A 26109-nucleotide genomic window follows, 5' to 3' on the forward strand; every position below is an offset into this window, starting at 1 on the left:
GCGGTGAATGAGAGAATACATTGTTTCCATAACTTTCAGAAAGAGGGGGAAAAAATAAAGAGAGACTGATAACGGCAGTCAGAAGAGAGAAAGATGTCATTTTTACCATCACTCCCATAGCCGCTGTATTAGAAACACCCTCACAGCAGCGTTAACTCGTTTTTTGTAATTTGATGCAAAGGTAATATAATGCTAAGTATAGGGTTGTAAATATACATACGTTTAAAAAAAAAAAATAATTAAAATTAATTTAAAATTTTTATATATAACTTTTTATATATTATACTTTTAAGATTTATGATATTGATGACTGTTAAAACACGCCATCACAGTCCATGAAAAGGGTCTATTGGGATATGGCTAGGTGATACCAAAATAAAAGTCATCAAATTTAAATTAATTAATTAATTAATTAATTATGACAGAATTGGGATATGGCTAGGTGAGACCAAAATAAAAGTCATCAAATTTAAATTAATTAATTAATTATGACAGAATTGGGATATGGCTAGGTGAGACCAAAATAAAAGTCATCAAATTTAAATTAATTAATTAATTATGACAGAATTGGGATATGGCTAGGTGAGACCAAAATAAAAGTCATCAAATTTAAATTAATTAATTAATTAATTAATTAATTATGACAGAATTGGGATATGGCTAGGTGATACCAAACTAAAAGTCATCATATTGAAGAAAAAAAAAAATAAATAAATAAATCTAATAAATAAATGATGACAGCATTGGAATATGGCTAGGTGATACTAAAATAAAAGCTATCAAATATTAATAATAAGTCCATAATTAATTATCAAAACTATATCATTTATATCCTCATAACTTCTACACCAACAATTAAACTGTATATTTTACTTGTATTAAACAAATACATTTACACTTAAAGGGATAATTCAGTCAAACCTTTATTTATTTATTTCTCTTTTGTTGAACATAAAAGAAGATATTTTGAAGAACGTTGGTAACCAAATCGTTTCTGGTCCCACTGTCTTCCATAGTATTTTTTTTTTCTATACCCTCCTGAGAACCAGAAAAAAAAAAAAAAAAAAAAGTTTTGTGAATTTAGTTTTTTTTTTATTATTATTATTATTGTCATTACATTGTTTGGAGCATAAGAAACAAATAAAATAATTAAAAAAAGTATTTTATTCATATGTTATGCATATATTTTTTGTTATTCAAATAAATAACAAGGCATGAATATAAAGGCAAAAACAATGTTTTTTTGTGTGTTTTTTTTTTTCATTCACCAATCAATTTTTAGGTTTGAGGTGTTTCTTTAACCAATTATAACCTATAATCATTCTGTTATATCTTTAGTTGAAATTCATCTTTATACAATGTCGTATAAAGATGAATTTCAACTAAAGATATAACAGAATGATTTGATATACTATTTTACTTTATGCGCTTTGTGTGTAAAATGGCCATAAGCGGGTTTTCCCATTCTGTACAATTCATTGATACATTGTATCTAATTTGCATATTAATGTGTTCTTGGAGCAACATGTAATGAAAAAAGAAGTGTAATAATGGGAGTAATAGTTGGCAACATTTTCATAAGAATATCTAATATTTCATAGGAATACTGATATATAATTTCTCCAAACCACCTGACTTGCATGCTTTAAGTCCTGGTGTCCATATAAAAATCGTTGTCCTGTTTTGTAACAGAAAGTCATATTCTGATTTGAAACCCCAAAACAATTTTCTGAGATGCTGATTTATGACAATTTGAAAATGACTCATATTTAAATGATAATTACAAAATATTATCATATTTCCATAAGGGTGATCACTAAATTAATGTCAGCCATTTTAAAGACCAATGAGTGAATATGCTCTATCTGCTTTAAAACTTTGCATACGGCATACGGCATCAGAGAAATTTGCTAAAATATAACATCAACTAGTGGAAAAAAAGTCTATGCTTGGGTCACAGGAGAATAATATGGAAGTCAATGGAGACCAGCAAATGTTTGGTTATCAACATTCTTCAAAATATCTTCAACAGAAGAAAGAACTGAAAACAGAATTTTCATTTTTAGGTGAACTATCCCTTTAAAGAACCAATGAAAAAGTTCAACAAGCACAGTTTCATTACTTGCATTAACTTATTTCCTATGAAACAGTGTGAACATTAGCTATGCAATCATTCCATTTTTTTTTTAATAACAGCCAATAGGAGTTGGTATTGGGGGAGGGGCATTTGTATTTAGAGAGCATTATTGGATGAAAATCTGGACACACCCTCAAGTGCAGGATTAGTCATCAAAACAGACATGTCCATTTTAAATGCATATATGTCCAATAAAATACTTGCACTAGTCAATGTTTTAGATTGCATTTGTCCTTGCAACTCCTACAAAAATCTAATAACACTGGAGTTCTCTTCCACGAAAGAGAAATGGATTTCCCAACTGAGTGTAACATACTGACAAGTTCTTCTAAAGAGCAAATTCCTCCCAACGATCACATAGCCGCATGTTTACCCAGCTTTCTGCTAATATTTACTTTCCACCGTTTCAGATACGCTTCACTAGGCTCCCCAAGCAAATTCATGGCCGCTTTAGTGCGAGACGTGGGCTTGTGTTTTAAAATGCAAATCTAACCAAACACAACGCTGTCACATTACTCTAAAACTCAATTATGTTTCTCATATCATCACGACAGCCGCCATTTAAACCAAAACAACATGCTTTCAAATATCCCTACTAAAGTTTATGGCACCAATGACTGTATATTGATGCATCATATCTCTGTTTTAGGGATATTTCCCCCTTTTATAGCATTATTCTGTTTCCATTTTGCTCTACAAACTCAATTATAACAGTATCTCATAAATCATACAAGCTAAACAGATACTTAATAATTCATGTGTTGATATTAATAATTAACTTAGTCATCTAAAGACAAATTGTCCTCTTTAAAGCTTCCTGCACTAAAAACTGGCCACAGGGCCAATGAAAAGAGTACAAACTGTTTAAACATTTGAATTAATAAATATCTCATTTCCAGAATAAATAAGCACAGCAACTGATGGTTTTCGCCTTAAAATATGTTCTCATTGTTTTTCCCTATAAACTCCTGATGTCTCTTGAGATGGGAGTGTGAGTTTTAGCCGCTCCAGGACAACAGACAAACCAATTTCATCTACCAATCACCCCAGAATACATGAATGTGTGATCTGGTCTATGAGAGTTTTGAAGTATATTTGAAAATATTCTCAAGAAAATAACAAAAAGACATATCCAAGTGTTCAAACATCCTTCAAGTTTTAGGATTTTTTTTTTTATTGTTTTAGAAAGTACAACGAACCAAAAAAAGTAAGATTCTGCACTAAATTTAGGCCTTGTATACACTAGTGTGTAAGTATTGCTATGGTTACGCCTGTTGTTTACAGTACGTCGACGTTTTCGAACCTCAAAAACTTTTGAAAGCACTGCAGAGCCCATTTTAGTTTGAAAACGTTTCAGTGTAAATGTACCAAAATGGAGACTTTTGAAAACGATGGCGTCGCTGCCCACGTTCACTCTGCGTATCCTTGACGACCATGTAAACAATAACATGAGGACTGAACTTTCCTGGCTTTGTTGTCATTTTTAGCAGTCATTGTGCAGTTAAACTATGCATTTTTTAATACTACATGCGCAAGAGGCAACTGATTACACTTGTACGCGCGTGCCCAGTGTGCATGAACAGTCATGTGACATGCGTTTTCAGTCATGTAGTGTAGACAGAGCTTGTTTCTGAAACGCTGTGGAAACGCCATGTAGATGAGGATCGTTTTCATTTTAAAACACTGTTTTAAAACAAAAACGCACTAGTGTAAACGGGGCCTTAGTCTCTAATTTGTGACGTTGATCATGTGACTTCTTTGTACAGATGGTCACATGTTATTTCTTTTATTAAAGGGTTAGTTCACCAAAAAATGAAAATTCTGTCATTTATTACTCACCCTTATGCCGTTCCACACCTTCGTTCATCTTCGGAACACAAATAGGGATGTTGCGGTGACAGATTTTTTCCACCGGTTAATCGACGTGTAAAAAAACGGTAATCCCGGTGTCACCGGGGTTGCGTGTCGGGGATTTCGGGTGGCCGAAAATGCGGTCGTGCGGACGTGCACACGTCTCAATTTACTTTCACTTTAATTAGCGGCAATTCAGTAGCATTTGTTTGAATTAATCATGGGTTAATTTATTTTATTCTTAATAAAAATACACAAAACAATAAGACACTCGCTTGTATTACACACATCTTTATTGCAAAATGAATAATAACTTAACACACCATGCAAAAACTAAACAAAAGCACTTATGAAACACCTTTAAAGTGCATTTATTAACAAAACGAACCACTGCACACATCGTGCAAGTATCAAACAAGAAATTAGATAAAAAAATTCACTATTCGTTAAATAAGTGCCTGCCTTTTTCAGCAAAAAACAAAACAAAACAAAAACACAGCACAACCATCGAATATGAAACGAACGAACATCAAAAACTTCGTTCCCTGTTGGCATTTGGTTTGAATCCAAAATATTTCCAAATAGGTGCTTTTGCATTTCGCTTTGAAACCAGATCTTACGCCATCCTTTGCCAGTTAGCTCGCCTCACTCTCAAATGATAAATGAAATCGGACACCGGCTGCTGCTTTACTGTGGCGCTCGTTCCGCTTATGCTAAATTACGAAGGCATGTAGTCACTAACAGAATTAAGTGCTTTATTGCTATAGGCTAAAACTTCAACACGATGGGGGCGGTGCCGGTGGTCAAGTGCTATGACCGGTAGGTGGGTTAAACACCATGTATCACCGGTAACACCGACTATCGCAACAAGCCTAAACACAAATTAAGGTATTTTTGTTGAAATCAAATGGCTCCGTGAGGCCTGCATAGCCAGCAATGACATTTCCTCTCTCAAGATCCATAAAGGTACTAAAAACATATTTAAATCAGTTCATGTGAGTACAGTGGTTCAATATTAATATTATAAAGCGACAAGAATATTTTTGGTGCGCCAAAAAAACAAAATAACGACTTATTTAGTGATGGCTGATTTCGAAACACTGCTTCATGAAGATTCGGAGTGTTATGAATCTTTTGTGTCGAATCATGATTCGGATCGCGTGTCAAACCGCCAAACTGCTGAAATCACATGACTTTGGCGCTTCGAACGGCTAATTTGACACAAAAGATTCATAACGCTCCTAAGCTACATGAAGCAATGTTTTGAAATCGGCCATCACTATATATTTTGTTTTTTTGGCGCACCAAAAATATTCTCGTCACTTTATAATATTAATATTCAACCACTGTACTCACATGAACTGATTTAAATATGGTTTTAGTACATTTATGGATCTTTAGAGAGGAAATGTCATTGCTCCTTATGGAGGCTCATGAAGCCATCGGATTTCAACAAAAACAACTTAATTTGCATTTCGAAGATTAACAAAGGTATTGCGGGTGTGGAATTCATATATACTTGTTCATACTTGTTTGATACATATTCAAATGATGCTGTAAAACATTATCATTGGGTTTTGTTCTTTTTAGCTTGCCCAATACAGCAAAAGAGGGACAAAAATACCCAAACACTCAGATTTATGATGATAATATAAAGAAAGCAGAATAGTCTGAGACTTTTATATTCATACTCACATGGGGGTAGAGAGGAAAATGCAGGTTCTTCCTGAGCTGAGCGACTGAGGAGCCACACCAGTCTTCAAACACGTGGAGGTTTGCTTGACCTTTAAACTGTCAAGAAGACACATGGAAGACCAGAATTAAAATTACTTTCAGAGATACTGGTAAAGTGAACGGAAAAACTGCTGAACCACAACTGACCAGCACTCACTGTAATATATACTGACTAGGGCTGTTCAACGATAACCCTGGTTATCGTGTACAAAATAAGAGTCTGTGTTTACGTAATATATGTGTGCTTGTTTTGTGTATAATTATTATGTATATATAAATACACACACATACATGTATATATTTAAGAAAAATATCTTATATTTCTATACAAATATTTACATTTATATATAATTTAAATATATAAAAATATAAATATATTTATAATATTTATACATACATGCTTATATTTCTTAAATATATACATGTATGTGTGTGTACTTATATATACATAATAATTTTTTGAAGAGTAACTGAAATAATTACGGCATTAAAATATTAAAAACTCCAATGTTTTTAATCGCAATGTTTAATTTGTGTGTGTGTGTGTGTGTATATGTGTGCATATATATATATATATATATATATATATATATATATATATATATATATATATATATATATATATATATAGTGATTGTATTCATGCTTCAAAATTCATAAAGGCAGCAAAAGATGCTAAATAGCAATAGATGCTTTTTACACTAACAATAGCAGCATTTTCTTAGCTATATGCTATTTACACTAGGTGAAAAAAGCGATATATTCTATTTACACCATGTAAAAGTATCAGTTCTTTGCAATAAGAGTAAATAGTAATTATATGCTTATCTAAACTTTAATTTGGCAAATACTATTTGCACCTCAGTATTTTTGTACATTAACAGGATGCGATAATATCATAGAGTGTAGATGATTATATTTATTAAAATTATTAAATGGATGCTGCCTTATTGGGGGAATAAAAATCCTGCCTACACCTTCCCCTAACCCTACACAATAAACACTTTTAATATTATTAAACACTCGTTTGCAGTTTATTTCCACTTTTAGAACATTATTTTCATTTTTATTAAAAATAAATGCAAGCTCGGCAAAAAGCGGATTCCAACCCGCGTCGATCGCATTAAAAACCAGGTCTGCGAGCCTTATTCACTACTGCTGTGCCACTGAATTCAGTGCGTCTTTTTTAAAACTTGAGTGGCCGTTGGTGGGCGGAGCTAGTGTAAATAGCCAACAAGGAACGCTATTTGCACTTACAGTAGTGTAAATAGACACTCCGATTCATAAAAGTTGTGTTCATTGCTAAAGATTATCATGATGAACAAAACGTGTAAGAATCATATTCTGTTGCTCACAAAGCTTATTTTCTGCAATAATCCAAAAGCCAATGGAAAAAATCCTATTGGGTTTTTGTTAATGGAAACTGAAAGGCTGATGCTTAACCCTTAAATGCAAGACTGTTTCGCCAATCATTCTTACATATTCGGGTCTTTATCGACCCGGATCAATATCTAACATGGAAGGATCTCTACCTGTCGCGATAATATAAAACTCCTCTGATATCAGAGTAACAATTACAGAAGAATAAAATAAATCATATTTTGTTACCTTTTGGAACTTGAAAGGGCTCAGTTTGAGCAGATGTTTTATGCCATCACCACTGTCCTCATCAGAGCTCATTTCCCAGTAAATTCAGCAAATAATAGGCTATTTTTATGTTTGAGGTCACGAATATGAGCCCATTCGCGATCTCAAACGTATTCTCAAAACTATATAATTTTCAGCATCTTCAAAATCAATATTTCGATCGCTAACAGCTTCACCAGATTCATCCAGTAACAGTTACAGTCATATTTGATTGCGTTTGATTGCGTTTTCTGTTTTTCTGTTCGTCACTTCAGCATTGTGTATCAGACATTGCCACCTTGTGGAATAAAAGTTAATTGCACTTATTCCATCATCTAATATTCAGTTATTGTTGTGCAGAAAAACATATACATACACTGATACACACCTCGGGTTGTTTGCGACCCTATTACAATTTTTACAAAAAATGAATACAAAAATAGGCATTATTTTATAATTTTGTGATTTTTTTTCTTGTTATATTCTTTATAATGGATTGATTGAGGAATACCAAGAAGGTTGATGACTAACTTTAAAAAACGAAGGAGGAGGAGGGTAGTGAATGACATCCCGGGTCACTAAAGACCCGAGTTATGCATTTAAGGGTTAAAAAAATACATCATCTCTGCAGAACTCTATAAAGTCTTTTATATTATATATGTATATATATATATATATATATATATATATATATATATATATATATATATATATATATATATATGTATATATATGTATATATATATATATATATATATATATATATGTATATATATATATATATATATATACACACAACAACCATGAGTTTTGGCAAACTTCTGTAGTATTATGAGATTTATAGCTGAATGACACCAGGGACTGAGTCCCCAAACTGCTGAAGGTCTGTGAGAAGAAGGGATGTAGATCTAATCCTGTCCTGACCGCTGCTGTGTGACCTCAACAGGACTGATCCACCACATTTTGATCCACAGGGAGTTAAGCATTAATAAAACAAAACAGCAGTTTAGATGACTGGTGTCCTGGCACATCGTTCCACATGCTCAACACAACGACTTCAGGCCCCCGAAAAACACAACAAAACACAGCAGAGAACATCAGAGGTGTTACACCCCGAAGCTAAAGGGAGGAAAACGAGAACATTTTCCAGCCTAGCAGAAAAATTTGATCGCTTCAGAAAGCACTCACGGCGCTCGCTTCTGATGGGGCGCGTCACAAACGATTAGCATCAGTTAGCATGCTAAAGCACGGATGACCACGTACAATACTGAGAATGCCTGTTCTCGCCGATGTCAGTTAAAGCTTTTTAAGCCCAATAAATAGAACAGACATATTCACATTAGACAGCCGGCTACACTTTCAACCGAGTGTATTTTATTCTCGGTATTTGGTGCCTGTCAGAAGACATTAGACTCGAGCAGACAGAAGAGAACTGGGAGTTATTGTTTATTCCTTGCTGTTGGTGTGAAATTGATTCCTTTCTCTCCCTCGGCGAATTCTCTAAACGCGATCAATATGAGAAGATCAGAAGCACAATTCTGTTACACGCCACATTTGCGCATACCGCAGAGACTCCAAATAAAGGCACCTTGGGGTTGAGGTATACCGGAGGAAAATTCATTCACTTTCATGAACTGGAGAAACTTTGGTTGCATCAGTTTGCAGTAAATCTTTGATGTACAAATGTTCCTGACCATCACGGTTGAGGTGAACTCGGTCAGCCCATCAGTTCTGTATTTTATCTAATAGTACTTTTGTAACTGACCACAGGCACAGGAGGGATGGTTGACTTCTTGCTGAGAAAGCTTAAAGTAGTTGGTGATGCAATTTCAAGGCCTTTCCAGGAGTCATATCATGCAAAAATATTGTTACCTTTGAATTATAAGGTTCCATCTGACTTTTTTGTGAAAGTAAGTTACTCTTATATTCTCATATTCATAACTTGTTTACATTATGTGATTTTTTTTTAAAGTTGTGTACATTTTGGGGATTTTTTTTTTTTGAAAACAAAAAAGGGTCTATACATAAAGTAGTATGGAATGAGCACTGTTGAGCGGACTATTAGGCCCCATTTACAGTAGTGCATTTTCGTTTTAAAACGCATAACTTTTGTCAAGTCAAGTCACCTTAATTTATATAGCGCTTCTTACAATGCAGATTGTGTCAAAGCAGCTTTACAGTGATAACTGGTATATCATTTTGGCTGCACAGCAGCTCTTAAAGAATAGTGTCAATGCAGGCAGATCAAAGCACTGTTGAATAAATGTCAAGAATACTGTTGAATATCAAATGTCAAGTGTCCCCAACTAAGCAAGCCAAAGGCGACAGCAGCAAGGAACCCAAACTCCAACAGGTGTTAAAATGGAGAAAAAAACCTTGGGAGAAACCAGGCTTAGTCGTGGGGCCAGTTCTTCTTTGGATGTTCTTCTCTTTTGCTACAGCTACGCCTGTCATTTACACTACTCCGACCCTCGAAAACTGAGACTTTCAAAAACGCTGCAGAGCCCATTTTATTTTGAAACCACTGGGGTTGTGTTTCAGTGTAAACAGACCAAAATGGAGAATTTTGAAAACGATGGCGTGGCTATTCGCTCTGCATCTCCATGACGACCATGTAAACAATAACATAGAGACTGAACTGCAATCTTTGTTAGCTTTGTTGTAATTTTTAGCAGCCATTGTGCAGTTCAACTCTGCATTTTTTAATACTCAAGCTACCTACCTGCACAAGAGGCAACTGTTTACACTTGTACGCGCATACCCAGTGTGAATGAACGGTCATGTGGCGTGTTTTCGGTCGTGTAGTGTAGACGGAGATTGTTTTTGAAACGCTGTGGAACGCCAGTGTAGACGAGGATTGTTTTCATTTTAAAATGAATTGGCCATTGTGTTCATGTGCTCAACAGATATGTCTGTGATTGGCTACAATGATCAACACTTCAAAAACTTGTTGTAAACAGACATCTTTGGCATTTTTCAGCATTTGAAAGCAGGCGTCTATTAGCGGATCCATCTATCAGTGGATACATCAGTGGATACGCCTGCTTTCAAAGGCTCCCATGTGTATCTGTGTAAGCGCTCGGTGAAGAGCATCAACAATGTCTATTTACAACATGTTTTTGAAGCGTTGATCATTGTAGCCAATCACAGACATATCTGTTGAGTGCGTGAACACAATGGCCAATCAGAGGTGTTTAAGAATCTGCTCAACAGTGCTCAAAATGCTAGGGGGAAATGTTGGTATCGTCACATCTTTCAAATTTCAGTACCGACTTGATACCGAAGTCTGTACTTTTGACAACCCTATTTCAATGTATAGCTCCTTCAGAAATCGTCAAGGTTATGACATAACAAGCGCTCCAAAAAAGTCGAACATTTTTTATCTAAGTTACTTTTTTAATTAATTGCTTGATAATGATGGTTGTTCAAAGGTTTAGTTCCCATTTAATGGTGCAAATGTAATGATCCTGATTGTAGTTATGGCACCTCTTGGAGTTTGGGTTCCTTGCTGCTGTCGCCTTTTGGCTGCTTAGTTGGGGACACTTGACATTTGATATTTAACAGTGTTTTGATCTGCCTGCATTGACACCATTTTCTTTAAGAGCTGCTGTGCAGCCAAAATTATATACCAGTTATCACTGTAAAGCTGCTTTGACACAATCTGCATTGTAAAAAGCGCAATATAAATAAAGGTGACTTGACTTTCGACAGTGGTACTAGATTTTAAATGGTCTAAAAATGCTTCTCTCTCTCTTTTTTTGTTTTTAATGTATTCATTTATTTTGCATTTGCATCAATTTCTGTTGCTGTTTGGATTATATTATAAATATATTTTTATAATATAATCTTTAATCAAAATATTTCAAATATATAATATAATATAAAAAAGTTTGGGGTAATATCGTGAAATAATACAATCTAAAAGAAGTCTGGGTAAAGCAGTGCTAACTATATTGGACCGAACAACAAACCCAAGCAGTGAAATCCATGTTAAAAGTCAGCCAATCATAACAGAGATCAGAGATCTTAAAGGTACAGTAACAAAAAGTTAGATCAATCAGAAAAAAAAAAACAAAACAAAAAAAACCTGTCATCATTTACTCACTATTAATGACTATGGACACTTTCAAAGATATTTAAGATATTTCAAAATATCTCATTTTGTGTTCCAGAGAAGAAAAGTACACAGGTTTGGAATGACAAATCATTTTATAAGTGGACCTACAATGTTCAGGAAAAAAAAATTCCCAAAAAGAGTAAAGGATATGGCCACTTTCAACTGAATAATGACTTTTTACTATTGTCTTTTTTGAGCTGCTTTACAGCAGAACTGAATTCTGTTTGCATCAATGAATCATTATTTTCCTATTTATCACTTTTAAAGCTGCTTTAAAACAACCTGTATTGTATAAAGTGTTGTATTGTATAATGCATTAAATAAAGTTATAAATATGGATATTTATTAACCCCCTAGAGTCGTATGGATTACTTTTATGATGGATTTGCTTTTTTTGGGCTTCAAAAAACCGGTTGCTATTCACTCCCATTATAAGGTTTTGAAGACCAAAATAAGAAAGTAATTTACACCTAGGATGGCTTGGGGGTGAGTAAATCATGGGATAATTTTCATTTTTGGGTGAACTATCCCTTTAAAAGCAGGGATGAAAGCACTGACCACATGGTGATCTAAAACAATATATTTCCATCCTATCTTTAACAATGTTACACCCTCAGAGAGGTCTACACTCACCCGGAATTTCTACTTGGGGAAATTAAAGTTGCCAACATACAAGAATAGTCTAAAAATAATTTCTGTTTCTGCACACATATATACACACAACCACAGTGAATGACATAAGCATCAATAATAGGCACTTTGATTCGATTCTTGCAACTGTTTTATTGTGTATCCTGTTGAATTCAGTGAGTTAGTCTCTCATTTGCGCTGTGAGCTTTTATCCTCAGTACCAGCCCACAAACTAGGCCACAGAGATTAACCCTGCAATTCCACTGCTATAAATAAACATCATCAAGCAGAACATACTGTATTTTCATAGAGTGCCATTCTTGCTTAAACTACAGGGATTTTTATGGGGAGGTTTTGATTAAACTCATTCGCCTTCATGGGTAAATATGGCAGCTGTCTTAAACGTTTATATAATTTTTATGTAACATCTCCTGTGCACTTGATTGATAGCTATAAAAGATTCATTGCTATGCCAAAAAAGTTCTGAAATGCTACAGTAACTAAATTGAATATTCCAAGTCTTCTAAAGTCATATGAGAGCTTTGTGCCACAAACAGACTGAGATTTCAAGTCGTTATTCATTGACACTCTTTCTCGCCAGTGAGCCGTTAACTCCACAACCACTGCAACTGGATCAGTGAATCATTGAGTTAAACTTGAAGACCGCATCAATGAAAAGAACTGTTTCCAAAGTGTGACTCATTCAAATCGTTCTTTGGAAATGGTTCTTTTCAACCATCAGCAAATCAGAGATTCCACAGCTCCTGCTACATGCGCAATTGCTCATTCATAATGTTTATTCCAATACATAATGTTTACTCCAATTCCAGTCTTGCACACAGGGGGTTGTATGGATCGGTCATGGCTTTGAATCTGATTTAAGAACCTACTTATACAGTTCTTCATCAGCTCCATGATGTGACTGGATATGCGAACAAAATGCTGAGTAGTTCATTTAATTCTACATGACAATAATTTTAAAATAGAGCATGTATTCCTAACTGCCAAAATGTGGTAAATCCAGTACATTTAATCAAATTACCTCATCATTTGCAGTAAAAAATGACTGTATCCACACAAACAGCATGCATATGATAGATTGTGTGCCGAATCTGCTGCCTTAAATTAGGGATGGGCATTTTTCCAAAATATTGTATTCGAATATTTGGGCTTGTAAAAAACGAATATTCGCTTATTTAAATGAGGTTAAACGAGAAAGACGTTATTGTTTTATATTCATCAATATTTTGTAACTGAACAAGCTTACGATTAGGCAATATACACAACAAGCTTACATTATGTCTTTAAGTTCAAAGCATTAAACAATATGTGTAAATATTAAGAACAGCAGCATTTAATCTCAAGCAGCGCGAGGAAAAGCAGCGGGAAAAACACTAATAAAGCAGACAGCGCCAGTTATTGTACAAAACGTACATAATACACTCGAGTCAGTATATGGTTATCGTGTTTATATTGTTTCACGTGTTCATGTTGAGAAAAACAATAATATCCACATGCTCGGGTGAGAAAACGAGCCGTGCTGACAGACGTTGCAGAGACACGATGATAATAATAGCCTACATAACTGTGTGCTAAGCTAAGTTTCTAACAGTAGCACTTTGTTTTCTGTTCGTAAAGATATCTCCCTCGACGAAACTTAAAGGAAGCATACGTCTCAAAATTATTTTGCTATCAGATAAGTTATCTCGGCTCACTCGGGGATAACTTACAGCTGCGGTTACCTGTCGTGAATGCAGTGATGGACAGCTGTCTTTCCTCACTCGATGGGTATTTAGATTTCATGTGCTTTCTCATTATGGTGTTCATATTATGATAACTCGGTTTCATTAATTAATTTGATCAAAAGTAATTCCATTTTGTAAGATCATTTTCATCTAAGTAATTCCAAACTTTGCGAGGCAGACGACAACATGTGTGACGATCAAATAAAATAAACTTGTTAAACACGCTCCACAGCGCCACCCGGTGCATTTAGTTATAACTGCGAGTTTTAGTGCGTAATGGATTCACTGCATTTACGGCCAGCAAAGCAACATAGTAAAATTCGAATAGCATTTTTATTTTTCGAATATTAATTACAGAACGAATATTCGAATATTCGACTATTTGTGCACATCCTTACCTTTAATCGCATTAAATTACTGTCGTTCTCGACAATGCACCTTTGTTAAAGTGGGGATTTAGCACTTACTCGCATTAAGAACAAATATAGACACAGATAATGAATGAATTTCAATTTAAGACTCAAACTTTCTCCGGTACATATGTGTGAGTTCTTGTATATAATGATGATAACGAGCAAGAATGCAATTGTTCCCAAATATCCACATGACTGCAAACTTGACATTATTATAAAACAGGTCAAAAGACAAAACATACATTTTAAACACAGTACTGCCAGTATTTACTCTATTTTGCAACGAAATAATAACGAAAACCACAGCAGAACTACAACACGTCTGTGTTTCGCAAACAATTCTGCGGCTTTGAACGAATTGTGAGAGTCGATTCAATGATTCATTCACAGCCACTTGCTTCGTTACTGAATGAATGACTCGATGACTCACTCATAAAAACAGTGACTTGCTGCCACCTACTGGCGGTTTTAGTTTAATATTTAAAAGTTTTACTTAGTTTTACCATCATTGCATATTTCTCTATTGAACATTTTTATTTAAAGCATTATTTATTTTATAAAGTTATTCATAAAGGTAAAAAAATGCACTGGAAAATCAATTTAGGGGGCAAATATTGTCCCTTAAAGGAACACTCCACTTTTTTTGAAAATAGGCTCATTTTCCAACTCCCCTAGAGATAAACAGTTGTGTTTTACCGTTTTCGAATCCATTCAGCCGATCTCCGGTTCTGGCGGTACCACTTTTAGCATAGCTTAGCATAGTTCATTGAATCTGATTAGACCGTTAGCATCGCGCTTAAAATGACCAAAGAGTTTTGATATTTTTCCTATTTAAAACTTGACTCTTCTGTAGTTAAATCGTGTACTAAGACCGACAGAAAATGAAAAGTTGTGATTTTCTAGGCTGATATGGCTAGGAACTATACTCTCATTCAGGCGTAATAATCAAGGAACTTTGCTGCCGTTCCATGGCTGCAGCAGTGCAATGATATTACGCAGCGCCCGTGAGCCCCTGCTTGCACAGGGAACGTGCCTTGCAACCATGGAGACATTTGTGAGAGACGCTGCGTAATATCATTGCACTGCTGCAGCCATGATACGGCAGCAAAGTTCCTTGATTATTACGCCTGAATGAGAGTATAGTTCCTAGCCATATCAGCCTAGAAAATCACAACTTTTCATTTTCTGTCGGTCTTAGTACACGATTTAACTACAGAAGAGTCAAGTTTTAAATAGGAAAAATATCAAAACTCTTTGGTCATTTTTAAGCGCGATGCTAACGGTCTAATCAGATTCAATGAACTATGCTAAGCTATGCTAAAAGTGGTACCGCCAGAACCGGAGATCGGCTGAATGGATTCGAAAACGGTAAAACTCAACTGTTTAACTCTAGGGGAGTTGGAAAATGAGCCTATTTTCAAAAAAAGTGGAGTGTTCCTTTAATGGTAAAGGTGTGACTGATGTCGAAGTGGAAGAGAGGGGGTACGCGGAAGGATGGTAATGCCTTCAGGGGGTACTCCATGCTAAAAAGTTTGGGAACCACTGGGCTAAGACAACATGTAACCCAATTAAAACTCAAATATATATAAAACCATCATGTTATATATATTGAGTGGATAAAACATGTGTCTTATGTGACAGTATCACAGTGTTTTCAGGCCATCAAAATAATATATTTAATTTAATATATTTAAATATATAAGAAATAAGTAAGTATATAAGCAATAAGTAAGCAATTTGGTACGAGAGGCTGTGCTTGTTAGGCACGACCCCTTCAGCCGTGACTTATTCACGATACAGCACTGGCCTTGAGTACCTTATTGCTTTTATAAAACGGTTACCACACAATACAAATATTAAAGCCAAAAACATGTATCATTGCAACTTTCATGAAGTAAACTTTCACTAAAAGCCTTCCATACGTCGGAAAAAAATAGTCCCTGACCGTGAACAGCAACAGACGTTACATTATTACGCCATTAGATGGCGGCAAAGTCTGTCTTTATGAGTGTATCAGTCAGTAGCGAAGACTTTTACATCGAAAAGACTGAATTGTTGTGAAAACGGAACAAGACGCAACTGACAAATGCTTTGACTAGCTCTGTCAGTAAAGGGAAAACCCCTTAACTGTTAAAAGAACAAGATAATACATTGGACATTTAAACAGATTTTTTTATTATGAACACAGGACTAATCTGAAGGAAAATGCTAAATCTGAATGCAGGTAATAAACTCGCTCACTCGATCTCTTTCTCACAATACTCTTCTACATAATACAGTAAGCTTCAACGAACAATATAAACTGAGAAAAAACAGTTTACGTTGCTAAGAGTGGTTGCTAAGTGTGTTGTGTAGTGATACACAGAACCGCTGGGTGAAGCGGTCATAGCCGTGTTTTATCATGAATAAAACACAGCTATTGACCAATCAGAATCAAAGACAGGATCTAACCATTTTATTAATGTAAATATAATTATTTTCACAACAGATTGATGCCTTCAGGATTTTATCAACCGGTAATTACCAATAAGTCTGATTGCATGACACCTGTAGAAACCATAAAGATGTCATTCAATACACTCAAGATTTGAATCTATATTTGGCATTCCATATATCAACTGGATTGTTTGTTGCGTGTTTTTTGTATTCATTGATCGATCTCTCAAGCAATCACTCATCTCTGTCCTTTATGATGTCACATGGCCTCATATTGATTGATGATAGTAATCAAACACTCTCATTAATGCATTAATGGAAACCCTGCTGCTTCCCAGAACCGGCTAATGACCTGTATTTGGGAAGACAAAGAAAGAGAAACTGCTCCTCAGATTAATGTTACACAGCCTCTAGGGGCCTGCTGACATCTCAGCTAAAATGGAACGTTCTCAGAACTTTGGCTAATGTTCTGGCAAGGTTCTCCCAAGGTTATGAACAAACATTCTTCCGATAACATTAACAGAATGCAAAGTGATTAAATGGAATGTTTCCTCACACGTTTTTAAAACATTTTAAAAAGTGGATGTTTTGACCGCTCATAACATTCAGATATAAAGTTTTTATAACTTAATGGGAACGTAAGCGAAATGTTCCTAGAACAGGTTCACACTGTGCGATTTTGGTCACGATTTGGCCGTCAGGGTCAGATTTTGTGAATCCTAAATGATTCCTCGAATCCTAGGCCAAAATCTGAAGTCTTTGATCGTTAGTTTGACATGTTCACCGACAGCCGTTTAATGACCACTGCGATCAAATTTTACCTCAGACGAAATTCTCAGACGCACAGTTCTGTAGTGCGACTTCTTCTACGACAATCATCAAGTCAAAAGCCAATAGGAGCGCAGTAGAACCTAATGACGCCATTGGTGAGACAACAACAAACAACCATTTGCTCCACACACAACGTCTTCATTTTAAAGGGGTGGTTCAGTGTTTTTTTCCTAGGCTTGACTGTGTTTTTGGAGCACAGTTTAACTTTTCTTAATGCTTTGTTTTTTGAAACCGCTGTATTTTTCATATATTTTACATTTATTCTACACCACTCTTTCCATTGTCATTCGAACGTCTTGTTTGACTTCCTGCTTCTATGAAGCCGCTCCCTCCGAAATACGCAATGTGCTCAGATTGTTTGCAGGTTGTTAGCTGGCCCAGTGTATCGTGATTCGCTGAAGCATCTGGAAACACCACGCCCCTTACCATCCATTGCTTCAGTGAAAATGTAAATAATGGCGTTTATATTGCTGTATCAATTTTTTTTTTTTTTTTTTTTTTTGTGTGTGTCAAAGTGTTTAGATATGCTGTCACTGCTGTTTGTTAGCTTTCAATATACAGTTTTATCCTAATTAAAGCTTTTCTGAAGCCGAATACATGAGTAGTAGCATTTTTGTAAAGGTAGCGTTTAATTTATAGCATGAACAACTGTTTGTCGCCGTTGTTGGAGAATTATGCACTAGAATTTAGCTAACTGGCTAGCAACAACAAGTTGCTCTTTGTATATGTCCTTGATGCAACCAAAAATAGCAACAGAACTATACGTTTAAAAGACATGTACAAACAATAAAACGTACTTACAGTTTGAAGCCAATAAACAGCAGCTTCTGCTTTTAAAGTGGGAACTACTTCATCTTTCAGTAATAGTCTTTGTGCAAATCCAGCATTAAACTCATCCAGTGTAAAAAATATCAAAGATTATAATGAGTTCTATTATCTTTTGACGCGTCGCACCGCTCGCGTCACACAACTCTTCCGCTTCCATTATGTTGCGCCGCATGGCCTCACCCACTTTGTTGCGTGTTCACGGGGGCGTGTTTTGCAAGGTTTATGATGTCACCAACCCGGGAAGAAGCTCGTTGTAGTCCAAAACATTCGTTTTTCTAGGCATTAAACTGCCATAATTTTAAAAGAAAATATCTCTGTTTGCATTGATCTTTCAGCGCTCTAACTTTGCAGATACTGTTTATGCTCAAGCAGCAACATTACACACTAACTGAAGTTAAAAAAGTGAAATCGCATTGAACCACCCCTTTAAAATAAGTGTATTATCTGGCTGGAAATGTTTATTTTATTTTATTTTATTTTATTTTATTATTTTATTTTATTATTTTATTTTATTTTATTTTATTTTATTATTTTATTTTATTTTATTTTATTTTATTATTTTATTTTATTTTATTATTTTATTTTATTATTTTATTTTATTTTATTTTATTTTATTTTATTATTTTATTATTTTATTTTATTATTTTATTATTTTATTTTATTATTTTATTTTATTATTTTATTATTTTATTTTATTATTTTATTTTATTATTTTATTATTTTATTTTATTATTTTATTATTTTATTTTATTATTTTATTATTTTATTTTATTATTTTATTATTTTATTATTTTATTTTATTATTTTATTATTTTATTTTATTATTTTATTATTTTATTTTATTATTTTATTATTTTATTTTATTATTTTATTATTTTATTTTATTATTTTATTATTTTATTTTATTATTTTATTATTTTATTATTTTATTATTTTATTTTTTTATTTTTTTATTATTTTTTTTTATTATTTTTTTTATTTTTTTTTTATTTTTTTTTATTTTATTTTATTTTATTTTGTTTTATTTTGTTTTATTTTGTTTTATTTTGTTTTATTTTATTTTATTTTATTTTATTTTATTTTATTAGGGTTGCAAAATTTCCTGGATTATTTGGAAATTTACCAGAAAATTTCAGCCCCTTTGCAACCCTATTAGGGACTAACTGCTAATGCTAACCAGATCCTTTATTCTTACTGATCACTTTGTCACTGCAAATGCAGTGAACATCCCATGAAAGTTGTTGTGTTTGGGAATCTTTGGTAGGGTTCAAATACTACAAAATGACAGAGAATCACACACCGGTCAGAAAAATCACACTGTACAATCTTTACAGAGCCAGAAAAGGTGGCTATGTTCCAGCACAAAGAATAACCAGAGTAATTTTTTCCCAGGAGCCTATTGTATTTCTAAGAGCAAACCTCACATCCCATGAGTACGTCTAAAAAAGCATATGACCTTCACTTTTCTCTGTCAGTCTGGAGGAGGCCCATTGATCTAAATCCTCTCAATACCAGACGCTCCAAACACCTCCTGTCTCAAGCACAACAGCAACCCACGGAGGAATCACGTTCTACGAAAGCAGGTTTGTGTGTGACATAGACAAACGATCCACCAACGCAAAGAATGACAAGAAATGCCACCCTTTGTCACCCATAATGCCTCTGGGATCGGCCATCAGAGACGTGACATGTGCCACAACTGTGCATCTGTGGGCATCTAATGCAGAATTGCTCTCTCGAGTCGGTCTAGACAGTATGCTTCACTCCCATTTGTGGGATAGGCCAAAATGGTTGGCTAGTCCACAAACAAACAACGAGCTGATCAGTGATGTCTCGAGTCACCCCACAGCAATTCCATATTGCAACATGGCCGCACAATTTTTTAGTGGCCTTTGTTTTGGAAGTACAGGGATTTTAAAAAAGAATTTTAAGCAATGAACTGAATCACGACATTACGAACTTTGATTTGAAGCAAAAAGTATTTCTTGTTTTCATGATTTCTTTGTATGACAGCCTGGCCAAAAATTATGTCCGCACAATTTGGCATGTTTTATTATGATATCACAAATAAAACAACAGCAATGTCTTTAACTATACAGAATCTTTAAGAATTTTTAAAATAACATTTGAATAAAGATGTACATTTTCCTAGGCCGGACATTTTGGCCATTATTGTATATGGAGTGGGCGGGTGCTAAAGTGTTCTTTTGGTGCTATTAGTTTGTTTCGACACTCTTATTGGTGGAGGTTTTCACCAGGACTGTTGAGCAGTTTGGCTGTGCTCAAAATTGCCCCCTTTACCCTTAAACAGGGCACTATTTAAGGGAACAGCCATTTGTAGTGGTGACCGAAACCAATTGGGGCTTTTGCACAAAATAGTTCTAGGAACTAGCCACTAGGATAGTTCCCAGAGAAATATTTGCTCCCCTGGGCCATGTTCCAGGTTGCATTCGCACTGGGAATAGGAACTGTGAAGCAGCCGACAGCGGCGTCTTTAAGCGCCGCATTTACAAACACTAAAAAATGGTGAAAGGAGGATGTCTTGATCAGAGCTGTGTTTGTTGTGTGTTGTGGGTTTCGTGATAACAGAGATGGAATGTAAACGCATAATCTACGTGATTGAAAGAGCAAAACGAAGGGCTAAGAGACGAAATCTACTATGACAACTTTAAGTATCGAGGCGGAGAAAAGAACACAACCCTGCAGACAACAGGTGAATGCCGCTTTCGCTGTTTTTCATTTTTGTGAAGTAAATATGTTTACATGGCTTTTTAAAAATGCCGGGTGCTGATGTTTGACATAAGTTTGACAAATCAACGTACACTTACATCACTGATAGTTCCTATAGAGCTGGTTTAGACCCTACTCTGAAGTAGGAGCTCATTTAGTTCCCCCAAAAGGAGTTCCTAGAACTAAAATTATAGTTCCTGCATGCAAACACAGCAAAATCCGGGTACTTCAGCCAATAGTTCTAGGAACTATGAAAAGGTTCCTCCGGTGCGATGTTATATCGAGTGCACTCATTCAATCCCATAATGCACTGCAAAATAACGAGTGTACAACTGATGTATGCTCAGCGCCTGGAGAATACCCATAACGCACTGTGAGAGTTGCGCACTGAATGAGTTCCCATGCCTGACCAGAAAATGGCGCCTGAAGCTGAATCATCCATCCTTTCATTTTGCAAACCGCTGGTGCAATGTGGCTACAGCTTAATATCATACAGGTATAAATTCATTTTTAATTGAATATTAAATGGTTTAATCAAGGTTTGTAGATAGTTTCCATGAGAGAGTTCAAGATAAATCTTTTCATTACTACTGGACCTGCCAGTTTGCAAGATTCAAATGATAATTAAACAGCAAACACAAACTACGCGGCAGCCATTCTCAGTGTATGGGGATGATTAGAAGGCCATGATGGACAGAGGTTAATGGGCAAATTTGGCCATGGGATTTGGGATTCTTAACGACTTTTTAATCAGGACCTCGGTTTAACGTCTCATCCGAAGGACGGTGCTTTTTGACAGTATAGTGTCCCCATCAGCACCCACTAACACTTCTTCTAGCAGCAACCTAGTTTTCCCTGGAGGTCTCCCATTCAGGTACCATAACCAGGCTCAGCCCTGCTTAGTTTCAGTGGGCAACCAGTCTTGGGCTACAGGGTGATATGGCTGCTGGCCAAGTATCTAAACAAAACTAGGGTTTTCTCATTCTTAGTGTATTTTTAATTAGCTTAGAGCAGGGGTTCTCAACTCTGGCCTTTGAGGTCCACTTACTTGCAGATTTTAGCTCCAACCTTGGAAAAAACTCACCTGAAGTAATCCCAAAGATTGATTAGTTTGTTCAAGTGTGTTTGATTAGGGTTTTAAGCAAAAATCTACAGGAAAGTGGATCTCGAGGGCCAGAGTTGAGAACGTCTGGCCTAGATTTTGCAAACAAATCAATTAATGTGATGACTTAGAATACCATTAGTTGATTAGCCTGTTAGCTTAGTCTACAGTATTACCCTGTACAAAAGTACAATTAAGCTAAACTAATACATTTCACATGGGGAAGTGAAACCATTCTGGTCAACAATGCGCTAAATTAATTGAACCAAGCAGCTTTCTGTTAGAGCCTGAAACCGCTATTTTTTGAAACCGGGTCCCAGAGTGGATAAATCTGAAAACGACACCTTTGCATTTTCGTGTACAGCCAATCCATATATTTTGTGAAACGATGATGTCATCACCCCACGTCTCGACCCTAGTCAGACACCGCTACGTCATGTAACAGAAACAACAACAATGGCAGACTACAGGCTTGTGTTTGTGCCGCGGAAGCTACTGAGCCTATTAGCTTTACTAAAGTAAAGCTGTATTACTTAGCTTTACTAAAGTTTGTATACAGCCTGCAAGGTTTATGCGCATGCTCCAAATCTTATTCTCCATTTTTAGTGTATCTCTGTGGGAGAATTACAGCGCCACCTACTGGTCTGGCATGTATACTATATCGTTTTGAGTCAGTTTCAGTGGTTTCATGTGTACGCGGATATTTCTTGAGATGAAGCCGTGTTTACAGAATTTTTTTTTTTAGAACAAGGGGAAAAAAAGATTGCATAGGGAAAGCTGGCTTTGTGGGGATGTGGCCTTAGTCAGCACTGTGAATCCATGTGAACCAGCTGTAAAATCTGTATGGGGACAGCTTTTGCTTTCAAATAAAATTCCAGATCACATGGATTCCTATTAAAAACACTGGATTTGTCAGTGCCGATAGCCTCGTGGGCAGCACGCAGACATATAGCGCCATCTCCCATCTCGCTTCCTGTGCGCTCTACACTGTCGAATAATAATAAAGGCGAAATGCCCAAAAAAAACAAACAAAAAAAACCCCACTGGATTCAAACAACAAAAATTTGCAAAACAATGGTAAATGTGACCGCACCTTAACATTATACGAAGCTAATATGTTTTTATACACATTACACATTTATATTTGATCAGGCAGTACGGCTCCCCCTTGTGGTGGACAATTGGACCAAACTGTTCATGACACAGCATGTCATGAACTAGCCATTATATGACTAGCCAATTATATAGACTACATATATAGATAATATGTAGTTTTGCTGCTATAGAAAATGTTTGTGTTTAAGTAGATGGGGCAACATCATAGATTTAATACAGAAATGCCAGCTCTAGTCTTTGTGACTGTGCTGTAATAACTCGATAGGAAGTTGCTGATGCTCACAATTTTCTCGACTCTCTAATGACACATAATGGCTTTGGATAACTGCTGCCAGCACTGTCATTTAGTGGCAACTGGGAGACTAAGGAGAGTTCCTCAAAGAAGGAAATAGATAGCATCCTCAGAGTAGAAAAAAGCAATGATGCTCTTAGCACAAAGGCAGAAATGTGGAAATAAATCCGGCAGTAAAGGCCAGAGGTCAAAATCTTCTATATGAAACTGACGTATCATGGAGCCCGTTGCCGTTACAGTTAATCTATAAAGCGCCATAAATTCAAGGCACCTTCTATGGCTTGTAGTCCTGCTAATGGCCTCTGTGCCCATTACCGTCAATCCTCCATCAGACAATTCTCCTTAGCCTCGCACCCTCATCTCTCTACATGAAGGGTTCAAGGTCTGCCAATATCTTTTTCATTGCTGTCTCTCATTGGTTGAGTGAATGGCCAATCAGAGCAGCTGAGATACCTCTTGTACCGAGTTTCAGGAATTAATAGCTCTAATTTCAAGTGATACCAGCCTCTGTTTGCTTTGCTAAGCTGTGAACATCTGCCTGAACTCAGGGGCTGTTATTTGGCCGGCTATCACCTGTGTTCACTCCTATAAATAACACAGCCTGTGAGACCTGTCAGGTACTGGCCATCCATTCTCCCAGAAGCAACTGTGGCTGACACTTAACACAACATTCAGTGGCTAACACAGGAGAAAAGCAAAAACTGCAAACATATAAATAACATTACTAGTACATATACTAGTAGTACTATTAAATTTTTTGATTTTCAGCAAGTCAGAGAAAATATAGGGATGCACAATATATCAGTACCAAATCGGTTATCGGATAATACTACTTCTTTTTTTCTTTTTTTTTTTCGTCGGTAACGTTCCATGTTGGATATATATTTAGTAGGGCAGCATGATATTGATATATAAGAAAGTGCGATAACTTGTTAAATAATGCGATATTAGATATGCGATACGATAATGATTTTAAACATTGCTTTTAGTTTTTCAGGTAGGCCTTGGAGCACACAAACATGCCAAATATTAAAAATAAATGGTCCCCTTACATATTAAGTCGCCATTTTGCACCGACATGTTTCTACAGTAGCCCTAAATGGACAAACTGCTCAACAGAGTGCATTTGCTTGACTGGCTACTCTCTACTGTCTCAGATGACGACATCTTTGTCCTGTGTTGGCCACCGTGGCTTCTCTATATTGCAATTCGCAACCTCACCACTAGATGTCGCTAAAATTTACACAATGCACCTTTAAAAAAAAAAATTTCAATGAAAAATTGGAAATGTTGCTTTGGCAGTTGAAGAAAAACTGAAAATAAAAAGCTAGAGAAACATAAAAAAACTAATACTTACTTAATTACTAAAATTACTAGAATTTAAAATGAAAACTGAAAATATAAACAAACAAAACCTCATTCAAAATATTAATCAATACTGTAATATATAAAAATACTAAAATATCACTATCATAAACAGAAAAAAAAAATAATGAAACCGTAGAAATGTAAGTGCAGTCATCTAACATTCACTAAAAGTTTAAAATACTAATAATTTGATAACATTATTAAAGGTAATCTTTAGCAAAATTCAAAATGTATCAATTTTTCATACTGTAATGCACATGTCATGATGCTTAAATTAACTTCTAGCACTCAAAACTATTATTTGTATTTCTAGTGTGTATTATTTTTAATTTTATAGCATATTTTAATATTGGCAATAACATTAAAAATGGCCTGACAATATGAACAGAAATACTTTACTAATACTGATTTTACTAATACTTTAAAATCTGATAACTGCAGTGTGCACTTGATCCAAGTTTAATCATATTTCATGATGTTTTCTTGCCATATGAGCCCTGACACAAGTCAGCATTCGAAAAAAGTTTGTTCAGTGGGGTTCAGGTCTGGGTATGTGAAGGTCAGTCGAATTTCTTCATATACTCAGCATTTCTCGCTTTGTGCACAGGGGTATTGTCATGCTGGAACTGTCTTAACGGCTTGAATCCGTCTATACCGGAGGCACTGAAGCGGCACGTCACCTCCGAATGTTCACTTACATGGACAATCAGCTGCAAAGCTTGATACTAGACTTCAGCAACAGTAAAATTGATAAGTACCTTGGTATTTTACTTTATTTACTGTGCCAATAGCTGTATATTGTTACCTGGCTAGAGAGTTTGAGAGCCCTGCATTCACTGGACCTGAGGGAGCAGATGGAATCATATCCCTAATGCCCATGAAAACAAACCACTGCCATTCGCCCACAGATTTTTCCCACCTCTGTGCTGTTAGTTTAAAATGGTACATCTAATTCACCTGCCCTCATTCATTGTGATTTATATAGCGGCTCTGACTCATTATTTTGCATGTGGTGGTTTAGTTTAGCAGCCTCATGGTTTGAAATGCCCACCGTTCAGAGCACTCAGTTAAATCCTGTGCGTTCTCAAATAAGCAGCTTAGGAGAAACCCTTTTTACTTTATCTAACGGAAATAATTATGACAATAATGTCAC

At 35.5% G+C, this 26109-nt stretch overlaps 1 protein-coding gene across 1 annotated transcript in view; it reads right to left on the reverse strand.

Annotated features, from left to right (window-relative positions):
* The window catches only part of b4galnt4a (beta-1,4-N-acetyl-galactosaminyl transferase 4a), a 210974-nt gene that overhangs the window by 80072 nt on the left and 104793 nt on the right, over positions 1 to 26109 (reverse strand). Inside the window, exon 4 of the mRNA XM_067379463.1 lies at positions 5684 to 5779. Within this exon, the coding sequence (XP_067235564.1) occupies positions 5684 to 5779 (96 nt within the window). The remainder of the gene's footprint in view (positions 1 to 5683; positions 5780 to 26109) is intronic.

The sequence above is a fragment of the Chanodichthys erythropterus genome, chromosome 24, assembly GCF_024489055.1.
Source record: "Chanodichthys erythropterus isolate Z2021 chromosome 24, ASM2448905v1, whole genome shotgun sequence".
Lineage (NCBI taxonomy): Eukaryota > Metazoa > Chordata > Actinopteri > Cypriniformes > Xenocyprididae > Chanodichthys > Chanodichthys erythropterus.